This window comes from Ooceraea biroi, chromosome 12 (assembly GCF_003672135.1).
Source record: "Ooceraea biroi isolate clonal line C1 chromosome 12, Obir_v5.4, whole genome shotgun sequence".
NCBI lineage: Eukaryota > Metazoa > Arthropoda > Insecta > Hymenoptera > Formicidae > Ooceraea > Ooceraea biroi.
The window spans coordinates 4,975,885-4,988,624 of record NC_039517.1 but is presented as its reverse complement, the minus strand read 5'-3'; the positions used below and the strand labels follow the sequence as shown (position 1 = coordinate 4,988,624).

The 12,740-nt window shown below is 41.4% G+C and overlaps 1 protein-coding gene and 1 long non-coding RNA gene across 4 annotated transcripts in view; one reads left to right on the top strand and one right to left on the bottom strand.

The window, feature by feature from the left end:
- Positions 1–12,740, bottom strand: part of LOC105277768 — a 39,978-nt gene that overhangs the window by 12,213 nt on the left and 15,025 nt on the right. For 2 of the 3 annotated variants that reach the window (XM_011336375.3, XM_011336379.3), the window contains exons 2-9: positions 2,580–2,836; positions 2,324–2,421; positions 1,557–1,770; positions 918–1,052; positions 751–780; positions 511–595; positions 247–441; positions 33–167 (exon numbers count right to left, since the gene is read on the bottom strand). In XM_011336375.3, coding sequence (XP_011334677.2) covers positions 33–167; positions 247–441; positions 511–595; positions 751–780; positions 918–1,052; positions 1,557–1,770; positions 2,324–2,421; positions 2,580–2,656 — 969 coding nt within the window. In that variant the 5' untranslated portion in view covers positions 2,657–2,836. The remainder of the gene's footprint in view (positions 1–32; positions 168–246; positions 442–510; positions 596–750; positions 781–917; positions 1,053–1,556; positions 1,771–2,323; positions 2,422–2,579; positions 2,837–12,740) is intronic. The other variant, XM_011336378.3, reaches the window with a different exon arrangement.
- LOC105277767 lies at positions 5,398–11,023 on the top strand. The gene is made up of 2 exons (XR_893676.3): positions 5,398–9,574; positions 9,979–11,023. It is a non-coding gene; the product is annotated as an uncharacterized LOC105277767 (long non-coding RNA).

Here is a 12,740-nt window from a genome sequence, read left to right as displayed (position 1 = left end):
TGGCTTAATTATTAATTTGTCAATGTCCTCACTCTCAATTGATGATGAACTCGCGCTAAATGCTGATGGACTGCTTCTCGGCCGGAGAATGCCTCCAAGAAGTGCTGCCAGAGGACGATATTTTGTGCGCAGAGTTGGGCTATGTCAGTTTCCTCGGAATCCATCAGCTGCAACAGAAGAACCCCACGATCTCAAAGATTGTCCGACAATTTTAAAGAGCGACTGGCGCAGCGCGAGAATTCGAACCTTCGTGATCTCTTTGTGCGTGTTCTGTGCGAGCTCGAGTGCTCTTTGTTGCCAAGAGGGAAGTAGCCGTGCCAGGTCGGACAGATCATTAAGCAAGGACTCCCTCGCGGCCAGGAGCAACCTGGTGACTTCCTGCTGGACCAGCCTCGCGTGCTGTACCCTCGTCGTCGACCCGACGCATCTCGTGGTGGTCTCCTAAAACGATTCACGATCTTAGATTCACTGCATAATGATCGACGCAATGATCGTTACGAACAAACTCACGATATTCCCAAAGGCATTCGTATTGTTGTCGCCATTCGCCGCGGATTGCTTAAACTGTAACCATGGTTTTCCTCCTCGTGGTGCGCTGCAATAGTGATTGAATGTAAATGATAAGGTATATTTGTAAATGCAGTTAATTTTTAGCAAGCAAGACTGCGAATGAGTTGCGCAATTACTTGCGCAAGAATTTAAGCGATCCTAAGCGTTTGTGATGTCTTTGAGCCTCTCTGGAGAACTCACCAGCTCTGCACTACATGCAGTATGCTCTTCCTGCATTCGCCGAGAGTTGAAAGTGTGCGACCATGAAACAGAAAGAAGGACTCTCGTGAGGGACAACATCGATTATAAATCGAGCAGTACTTGTAGAAGAGTTGTGAAACGCGCGAGCGCGATCGAGCGATACTGACTTGATGTAGGGTTGATGAAGTGCCACGAGGCAGGCGTGGATCGTGATGGACACCGCGGCGAGGTGAAAGTAATCGAAGAGCACCGGCAGATGGTAGTGAAGGCCCTTCGTGGGTGTGAAGTTCAGCTGCAACGCCCTGAAAAAGAACCGTCCATCACCTAACCATCAAATCACCTATCGATCACAGGCTCGTCGATGGCGAGTCTCATCGCCGGTGAAAACCACTATCGATCAGTTTCGCTGCAATTTCTGGACAAACATCGAACGGATGTCCTAAAAGAGCGGAAATCGCAAAGACCACCTTTCACGTGTCTTCGAGTGTCAGAAATTGAACAGAGCGATTATTCATTTTCCAAAGCTGAAAATGTGATTTTCTGAATATTTTAAGGTTTTTGCAATCAATTAATATAAATATTACAGATTGTCAGAGTGCCGTAAAAATATCATAAGACTTTAAGTCCTGCTTAAGGAACTATGTCTTTAAAGAAATGTTATTTTTGGTCTCAATCCTAACATGTAATATGTCAAAAAGAACACAAGAATGCGGTTGACTAATTACCAGATCGCTTACAGTTTATAGTCCACGATTGCGTGTGGCTGCCGGGGAAAAAACTGTGTCAGGTTGGCGTCGAATGCTCACCTCGAGGACACGCAAGCCATGTTGCCCGGCTGCGTCGGCTCGCTGAACCATAGCTCGACACCCAAGTTGAAGTGGGTGCGCGACAGAGCCTCCTCGATCTTGTGACTGTGCACGAGCACGTGCGCCCGGAACAACACGGAAGTACCAAGTGTCACCTCCTCATTCCTGTAGAGGATCTGAAAGAGTTTGCTCCTGCCAGGCGCCTCCAGAGGGTCTGTAACACGACGATGCGTCTAGCACGTCCAATCGATTTTTGGCGACCCGAGAACGCAATCAACAAATCGGTCGAACGAATTCAGCAAGTACTCCATCGCGTGATGAAATTTAGAAGCGAAAATTGAACAGTGAAAGAAACATTCACGACACTCACGCGACGCTCGCGTGAGAAATGTAGGCATGTTAAAACGTAAAGTACTGAAGAGAGATGTCCTGAAATGTGTTGGGCTATGTTAAAGTCTTCAAAATGAATTTTTCATACGAGGAGATTACATTGAAGAATTCGCGAATCGTGTTTATTTGGGAAAAATTTTGCCATCGTGAAGTTCGCTAGGCGCGACGTAGAGTTTATATATAAATATTTAAATAACGTATCAGGGCGTTTCTCTTTCCATTTAAATGATCAAACTGTGCTGATATATATTCTATGAGTTGAGATAAGAGAAAAATGTTACGTATCTCTACTCATAAAACATATTGGTGCAGCTGGAGCATTTAATGGAAAACATTCTGTGAAATAAAATGTTGATATCAGAAAAAATTTATTGTACTTTGATTATCGAAGTGCTTACGGCTTCGTGGTTGGTTGATTTCCACCTTGACCGGTATCTTCGGCGACACTCTGAGAGCAGTTCGGATTTGGTAATATCTGTAAGCACGAAAAGTATTGACGTATTTTTGCAGGCCAGTCTGATCTTTCCGGCAACCGGGCGCTATGTACTTTCCGCATAAAGTGATGCAACGTCACACAGACGCCGATTTAAAGTTTAAAAGATGGAAAAGTTTAGAAACGAGCGTTATTCTCACCCGCGCTGGAAGAGGTCGACATTGTAGAACTTGCAGAGCTCGAGGGAGAACTCGAGGGTGGCCTGTAGATCGCTCATCTCGATCCTCGCGATGGAAGGAACCACCCCCGCGTCCCGCGCTACTCTCGCACTGCCCCCTAATCGAGCGAAGACCAGCTTCGCCTAACGCGACACACGAGCACGAAATCTTCAGGGTCTCGCCGATCCTCTCGGCTCGCTCCTGCCATCCTGAGGAGGAACCTCAGCGCCGAAAGTCCTCTGAAATGAACAATGAATATAGGTCGACAAACAACTCTACTTCCAATAATAAAACTAAAATTTACAGGGACAGAAAGCGAAGATTACGAAAGTGGAGACATTAAATATATGCAGAATAAAGTCATACGCATTTCTGAAATGAATTGTTACGTGACGGATGACGGATTCTCAATAACGCAATTCTCAGCTCAGATCGACAAATACGAATATCTGCAGCGGTAGAAAAACAGCGAAGATAAAATTATGTGCGTTTTTAAAATGACGAATTGCTGTTGCACTAGTGCGACGGTTAAGTCCACTGTTACACAATGCGACGGAGATAAGCAAAATAAAGTCACGGCTGGACTGACGGTTATACCGATAACAGCGTATCTCGACATGCCGGTGCTCCAATATTGATACGAGACGCGCGCGGTGCTGCAAAATATTTGATAGCTCATCGTTAAGGGCACTCGAGGATAACCCGGAAGACGCGATCCATATTTCAGGACACACGCTTGAAATAGTCGAGGTCGTAACCATCTCGTTAAAGTTTCACCGTTACCTGCGCGATATTCACCGCGCCATGATAAAAACATTGAGGCAGGCAGAGGCTCCTCCACGTTTGCGTGACCATAAATAAATCGGCGACGAGCAACCCCCGTCGTGGCCCGAATTTAGTTCGGCAACAAACTTAGTCGGTTGGCCAATTAATTCCCAGATATAGGGACCTGCCTGCGACCCAGTTACATCGAGAGACCCGCGAGATCCGCGGCGACAAGTGCAAGTACTCGCGCAAGAACAACGGCCGGATGTGCCTCCGCGTGTATTGTGATACTGCACAAAGAACGCGGAGCGGGAACAGGAAGCGGCTTCGAATGAGCGGTTCTTTTTGCGTGCACGAATCGATATACCGAAGGCCGAGGTAGTCCATCGCTTTGATGTAACGTGTAACGTGGTGCTTGTGTGTAACTGCGGAAAGTATTTCACGGCGAGCCTCTTTTCACTGTCAAGGACGGTCAAAAGCGTGCACACGCGAGTGCAATTATTCCCGTCCATTTGCCTGCCTGTCGTCGTCCGCGGGGAGAGGATCAATGGCCCGTGCTCGTACGTAACTCGATTTTCTTAACCCCTTTGCCTTGCGATAACGAGTGACACTGGTGATAGATCAAGGGTAAACTTGGAAAGCACGAGTGAGACTGGCGGTCACTGTCAGAGATATATTCAACTGTTGCCTATTGGTTGATCTATGCTCTATTGAGATATTAAAAATTATAATATTAAAAAATATATATTGGGTCGTCCGGAAAGTTCGTGCCGATTTTGAAGGAAAATTCAAAGGCAACATTTTTTTATGTCAATAAATATTTATTGACTTATGTATGCACCGTTTTGTTTCACAACCTTTGTCCATCTTTCACGCAACTGGAAGATTCCATTCTCCCAGAACTTCTTAGGTTTCTCGGCGAAAAACTCCTCAAGGTGGTTTTTTATGTCGATCAAAGAGTTGAAGTTCTTGCCGCTAAGAGAATTTTGTAAAGACCTAAATAAGTGAAAGTCTGAAGGTGCAATGTCTGGTGAATACGGTGGGTGAGGTGGCACATCCCAGCCAAACTCCAACAATTTTTGTCGGGTAGTCAAAGAAACATGAGGTCTGGCATTGTCCTGATGGAACACGACGCCCTTCCTATTAGCTAATTCTGGACGTTTTTCCTGAATCGCTGCCTTTAATTCGTCCAGTTGCGAGCAGTACTTATCTGCATTTATCGTTTGGTTGTGTGGTAGGGAGCTCATAATATAGGATTCCTTTCCAATCCCACCAGACACAGAGCATGACTTTTTTTGGATGAAGGCCGGCTTTCGGAGTGGTTAATGCTGGTTCATTTCGCTTACCCCAGGATCTTTTTCGTTCTACATTGTTGTAAATGATCCATTTTTCGTCATCCGTCACTAATTGCTTCAAAAATGGTACGTTTTCGTTGCGCTTGTACAGCGAGTCGCAGATGGAAATGCGATCCATTAAATTTTTTTCGGCCAAATTATGCGGAACCCATACATCATAGCGACTTACGTAACCAAGCTTCACTACATGATCGTGGACAGTGGTTTTCGATATTTTCAGTATCTCTGCTAATTCACGTGTCGTGTAGCGCGGGTTATTCTCGATCAGTGTCTTGATTTGGTCATCATCAGTAGTAGAGGGTCTGCCCGAGCGTTCTTGGTCTTTAAGGTTAAAATCACCAGCTCTAAACTTAGCGAACCACTTACGCACGGTTCTTTCAGCTAAAGCGCCTTCTCCGTAAACAGAACATATCGAATTTGTTGCTTGTGAGGCATTTTTGCCTTTCCGGTAATAGAAAAGCATCAAGTGTCTAAAATGTTCTTTGTTTTCTTCCATCTTCAAAAGAGTACAAAACTGACACGAATCAATTTATCTGAAACAACTTTTTTCCTAAAGATGCGTTGAAATGTCACCTTTAAGCATATGTATATAACTCGTATGTTTTCAATAGCATTGATATATTCAGACATGTTCCAACGCCATCTATTAAAAATCGGCACGAACTTTCCGGACGACCCAATATTAAAAAATATTTTTATTTCTTTTCTTTAATTTTGATCATTTTCTCAATGATGAATTTCTTGCTTTACAATAAAGAGTGATACTGGTACTGCAGATCAAGGGCAAACCTGGAAAGCGAGTGAGACTCACGGTTACTGCGACGTTACATTCAATTGTTGTGTATTGATTGATCTCTCTCTATATATGCTATTGTTAAATATATTTTTATTTTTCTTCTTTAACTTTGACTCAATATTATATCAATATTAGATCTTAAGATAACGAGTTATTTATAATACTGTCATGCGATGCTAAAATCAAGAGCAAATCTGGAAAGTGAGATTCGCGGTTGCTGTCGGCGCTACATTCACCTATTGAGTATCAATTGACCTATGCTAAACAATATTTAATCAAAATTATATCTCAGATTCTGTTTCCCCATATAATTTTTATTATTGATAGAATAAAACCTCTTTAACTAGTAATGTGCTAAAACCATTTTTGCTTATTTAACTTTTATATAATACTATTTCTTCATCCTTTTTCGGTTAAAATATACACGTACATTGAATTTGATCAATTGACATTAGTAGATAAAATGCAAGCGCGCGTGTGCTACAATGACACGAGGAATTCTAAGGCAAGGGGTTAAAGCGCACTCGAGGGCTGATAAACGTCTAAGCAAAACTTTAATAAAAGCCCCAAGCGTACGCGGGATTTCCACATTTCCCGGATGGACTTTTGCAGAAGCACAAATAACAAAATACAAGTACAGCTTTGCATTTCACCCTAAGAGGAATCTACTTTAATGGAAGTTCCACTTGAATTTATTAATTCCATTTGAAACGTTAATTGGGATCTTTTATGTCAACAACAACAAAATATTGAAAATATTGGGAAATCTTGTGAAACGATATTCTGTATGTTCACATCTTGCTTAAGATTATGTAGTTACTGTATCGCAAATTGTTTACCGCTGTTTATACCGACCGTGCGCTTTTGTTATTCTATCTTTCGTTGATTACAAAACGCGCTACAGTTTATTGCCTTCGGGCAGTGTGCGATCGATTGTATTGAGAAAAACTGCGTATTAAAACTTGACGCAGCCGCGGTCGAACGATTTTGCACAGAGAGCCACGTGTATAATAATTGCATACCGTGAGTAATCCGGTCCACAATTAGTCTTTAAAAATAATAATCAAAATAAAGACTAGCTTTGCGACACTGCCCTGCGTGATGATCCTAGTAGACAATCGGAGTCGCAACGAAGTTATAGAGTGATTCTCGATAAGTTAATTGAACCCGACAGAATGGTATAATCCGAGTTCACGCAATCTCATTATGAATCTTACACGCCTCCATTACGCTTCTCATCGATAGAGATATTATACACGAGCGATCGTTCGAACGCGATAATCTCCGGCGCGGGAAGCCGTTCTGAAATGCGCTTAGGGGAAACTTTCTTAATTTACGCTCGTCGATATTCCCAAGGCCGGTGTATTTTCTCGGCGAGTGCACGACGATGCTCACGATGCCGGAAAGTGCTTCTTGGCGAACGCACTCCATTGCCAAGGCTAGCTCAAAGGCCTGCGTGCACTCGGCCGCTTCTCTCTCTCTCATTCTTTCTTTCCCTCTTTTTTTTCTTTTTTCCTCTAGCGCTTTTCAAGTAAAAAAACGGACGACACCCTCTTAGTACACTGAAATTGGTGAAGCTCTTTGCAGTCCTTTTTTGGGCGCGGGAAAACGTGCAGTTACCTAGACATAGGCTCGTGTTTTCGCTGCGCAAATGAAGATGTTGAAAAGCGAGTGATCTTATGTTAAATCACCGGATGAGTAATTTTATACGAAAATCTGACGGATACATGTAAAAGTTATAAATAGTCATTTAAAGAGTTAAATAGCGTAAAATTAAAATTCAAACATTTTTTGCGCCAGAAACGGAGTCACTGGCTCGCTTCGTTACGCGCAATTACGTCAATTATCGTGATCATCGCAAATATTAATATTTTCAGTCGTCAGCCAACTTTGATGAAGCTTTAGGAAGGCTTTAACGCGCGCGATTAATATCTCAAACTCTCATCGTCGCTCGCATCACTGCCAAGGCCGCTCGAAGGCCGGGCATAGCTCGAAAGCCTGGCTTTTCCAGCACGTTTATCCACCCCGAACGAAGATCAACGACCCTGGCCAACGGGGCAGGACGTAAGGGGCGTCGCTATGATGGCGCTTGTCATAGTGAACATCATTATCGTCATCTAGGAAGAGAGTGATTATCGTTGGAATCATCGTGCGAGTTATCACGCTGGAAATATACTTGTAGCTTACTTTGTCAATGTACAAATTGATTTGGTTAACGAAAACAATGTTCGTTTAATAACTTTTTGACGGAAATCAGAGTCGACTTTTCCCATAAAAAATAGATTTTTATTGACAATCTCGTTTAACAAAAATTGAAGTAGATTTTTATTCATGGAACTCAAAAATAATTCTTGTTGAAATATTGGATTGACCGGAAAGCCCGAACGGATTTTTTTAGCAAACTTCAAGCGCAAAACTTTACGCATTAAGAAATAAAATAAAATAATAAAACAGAAAACGTTTTCTGATCAAAATTACGGTCCACTGTGACTGTAGTCAAAGTTGCATGGCCTTCGGAATCGAAAAAGTATGGCTTGAGATTTATCATTCGCCACATACTGAAATATGCGCGAGAATCCGCGTTTTCCTTTTTCCTATAAACCACAGGAAAGTCCGCAGGTTACTTCGAGTCTCCATACTTTCCGTAAAGTTCGCGCAATAATTTAAAGGACCGGATTTTCCTGAAAGCGTGACACGCGGAACAGGAAGAAGAGAGAAACGAACGCCGACTGCTTCTAGCAGGCAGCTGTGCGCTGCCACTTTTAACTTAGCTTCGCGTAATCCGTTTACGTGCACGTGTGTGTGTGTGTGTGTGTGTGTGTGTAACCGTTGAGAAATGGTCGGGCGACGCACCGTGCATTCCGGAAGTGCTTCCAGATTCATCCTATCTTCAGCAATGTTCATCTCTCAGCCGAAAGCGACGATTAGGTATTAAACTCGATAATACATCTAACAGAACGTGTTTTTTCGTGGACATCATGAAGAGGATTCCGTAGAATTGCTTCCTTTCCTCCCCCTCTCTCGCGCGATTTATCGCTATAATAATTTTTTATTCTTACAGGAACTGGATTATTCAGATTCATCATAAGATATAAGGTACAATTATTTTTTAAGTTTTAATGAATAAAAATACCAATTTATTTACGACCGCGCTTTGTCTGCTATTTTCAACTTTTCTGTTATTTTTATTTCTGTTATTAACTCTTTCTGTTTATTAAACAAACACTAACCTACAGATGTAAATAATTGCATTTTATATTTTTTTTACATATAATATAACAATATTCATTGCATATTGGTCACCGGTGACCGACAAAACATTAGCTGAAAGTTCAGTGTCGGTCACGGGTGACTGTCATGGCGACGAATGTGTTAAAAATAAAATGTTATTGCATTTATAAATTATTTATATTATGATGTAATCTTATAAACTACGACACACCGATTTTCATAAACTTTTAAATTACTATTGGAGCAACGAGACAGCTTGATGCATCTTTTATAAACGGCATCATACATTCTCTCTTATTACTATCATTTTTTCATGCCGATTGCATTACTAATGAAAAATACTTCGTTCTCGGTGAGTTGCCAGCATGAGTCCATTGCTTTGATGTGTTTTATAAGTCATATGCGTTTCATTTGGTCTATACATATATTCGTAATCCTGCGAGAGTGCAACCTGTGTCGCGAGCGTTTATCCCTTAACGGTTAAGGCTTAACCCATGGTATGAATATATGTAAATATAATATTTACATCATCTTAGATTCTAATTAAACTTTTGATGTGTTAAATGACAACGAGTAAAGGCGCGATACCACTTACCCATACCTCAGGGCAAGGGTGAGCTGGGCCTGATTCTGGGGAGCCGATTCCCGATTGAAAATCCTTCAAAACATCGGAAGTTACGGAGGGATGACCCCACCTCTCTGTATTTGGAATAGGCCCGCAAGAGCAGCAGGTTTCGAAAAGTCTTGCAGGATGTACAGGCCCCGGTTCTGGGAGGGCCTTGGAAGTTATGCCTTCAGGCGCGCCTAGGTTTCCCTCAACATGCGCATGAGTAAGTCATCATTTTTGTACCACTCTTGTACGCGCCAATTAAAATAATTTATGTAAACAAAATTTAACAAAACTTTAAAAACTTTAACAAAGATTTAACAAAAATTTCATTAAAATTAATTTTTATTTACATAGAGTAATATCAAATTATCGTACGATTTAGAAAAACTCCAATAAAATTTATCACACAAAAGAAATTGTTTTAAGGATAGTTATGCACGCATACGAGAGATCAAACTAAGCGCCACGCTATAAACTTTTAATTGCAAATCCGGGTTCGTTTAATCAAACTCGCTGCTTGCTCCGTTATCGAGCATGAGAAGAAAGCTGCGTCATTTGGCGACAATTTACGAGACGCGATCAAGTCGCTCGTGTACATACTAATGTATGTCGAACACATTTCAGAATCACACGAGGGTTGGTCATGCTCGGGTGGTCTCTCGCACACGCCTTGTGTGTGTGTTGGCGATATTTCTAGCGGCGAGGCCGACGCACCATGGCCCAGTTTAATGCCTCTGGGCGATGCCGGCCTACATCGACCGATGCGTATTTACGTACATGCGGGCGGCGACGACGACGCGACGGCTGACGCCCGGCGCGCACTTAACTTCTCGTGCGCGGAAACACCCGCGAGATATGAAGCACGCGCGGAATGCAAAGTGCCGCACATTTGTGAAGTTAATCCCGAATTTCTTGAATTTTGTAACTCTCAAAAAAGATTCATTGTTAACACAAAATCTTACGATCCAATAAAAGTAAAATTCATTTTAAAATTGAAAATGCACACTCCGTATATCTTATATAGCGCAAACTTTAAATTACTGAAAGTTGAGTTACTCCTCGCGCATTTCCGCTGTTTCCTGTTTGTGCAATGTTTCTTCTTTTATTTTGACCGTGAATGCAATGCATAATTTAATTTGGTCGCGCCTGAATTCTTCGTAAAGTTACTTTTTAAATGGTAAGACGAAAAACAGCGAACCGTACTGAAAATAGATGCAGCTGGCAGTTGCGACGTTCGCAACGGAGCAAAAACTTCCTGGTCGCGTGTTAGCGCCGATTGTTGTGTAACATTTTTCCGGCGATGTTCTTTCTGTAAAATTGATTTTCTTCCCGATAGACTTTGTAGGTTAAATTAAATATATGAAGCTATAAATACACTGCCACGGATTACTTCTTATATATCAAAGTTTATCCGTTCTACAACTGGCGCAAAAAACAAAGAATTATGAGATATCATTTTTCCAAAATAATGAAAATATGGAAATCGGCGAGAAATGTTTCATGTGCACAAATAAATGTTTTCATTCAGCTGTATGAATTAAATGACTTTATCATCGCGTGTTGTGAAATAATATTATAATTTGTAAAATTGCCATTTGCGTGCGTAACATAATTTTATGGACGTCTGTACTTTCTTTTGTTATAATCCGCTTGGGACACGGCGGGTAATTTTGAATTCGCTTCGTCAACAAGCTTTCATCAGATGAATGTCAAAGAGGCTTTCCTGCGACGTATAATCATCGCCATTGGGGTCTCACATAACGCACAAATAGCGACGTGTAATTTAAGCAGTTTGTTTTTGTACCAGAATATAAATACGATTTTGCGATACGAGTTCTATAACATTTCTTGTATACTGCGCAATATGATGTGAAGAAACATACGTAAACTAAATTTATTAAAATATCTAATTTAATTATCATGTTGTACAAAACAAAAAACTTTGCACAATTTTTTCAATTAGTTTAGTTCATCTTAAGTTTAAGTAATTATTTATCACGTTACAAAGTGGACAGTAATAATAATAATTATAAATAATAATTGTATATAATAATAATCATAAAAATAATTTACAAAAGTAATATGCGATAATATTGATATCTTGAGTGTATTATCGGGCAAAATTTTCTGAAATTCCCGGAAGGCACAGTTTTTGTCTCTGAGAGAGCAGCTCTTTGAGCGCCATGAGAGACGCTCGAGAAGGCCAAAGGATCTTATCGTCGAACGAACAAGCAAACTCGAAGGGCTAATAAGCCGGATGATTCAATGTTCTGCCTTCTTCGTCCGACGGCCGCCCGTGCGATTTCACGATCGAACGAAGACCAAGACTTATTATCCGGCGTTGCCGCACAGTGTGTTGGTCGCGACAGAGGAAGCCAGCTCTAACGAGGAAGATTGAAATGTATCGATTAGCACACCACTCCACGACGAATCTCCATGCGGCACGGACTCTCCCTGTCGCCTACCATCTATCGGTCGTCTACCCATCGGTCGACCGCCGCCCCTTCGGTCGGGCAGGATCGAACATTTTCTACTTTGCAGCACCGTCACTCTTCGTGACCGCACGTTCCACTTCCTCTTCAGTATAAAAATAATGTGTGATGTGATATAATACAAATAATAGAATACAATATGTAATATAATATAATGCAGAAATAATAATGCAGAAATATCAAATATAATATAATGCAGAAATAATAATGCAGAAATATCAAAAGATTATATTATGCGATTTAAGTGTATATTTTATTAAACGATTTAAAAAAAGGAAAAGAAAGGATAGAAGGCCTATATGGAGTGAAGGATTTTTAAAATGATCTAACGGAAAATCTTTAGTCATATTGTCATATAATTATGATATGATAAAAGAATAAAATAATAAAAGAATAAAAGAATGTATGATTTAAATATTTTTAAAATCTTCCGCTTCTTGAAGAACAGTGCACTTTATATTTACGTGTCTCGTATAACATAATAAGATCTGTTTATTTAGTTACCGTAACAAGACTCGTTTACTAGATTGAACTATTAATTTTATTTATTCAACGGCTCTCTTAAAACACTATCCGTCCCAATCTCGCTGCACTCTACTGCACTCGACGTGCGATCGATCGCAATTCGGCTTCTCTTACGAGGCGCACGGGAGTTGCTCGTAAAAATGTAACCGGAGGATTCGCCGAGTTCCGTGACTTTGCGGGAAATGGCAGATTAATCATTTTGTCGCGCAAACGGGGATCGAACGAGAGCACCTCGATACCTCGACTTGGCGCCTCCTGATCTCCCCACGCGTCTCTGACCCTTCCGTCGATCGTTTCTCCCGGAACGTTTAACCCCCGACCTTTTTCGGATTGGCTGCTTGTATTTTTTTTGTATTTAGTCGACCCCCG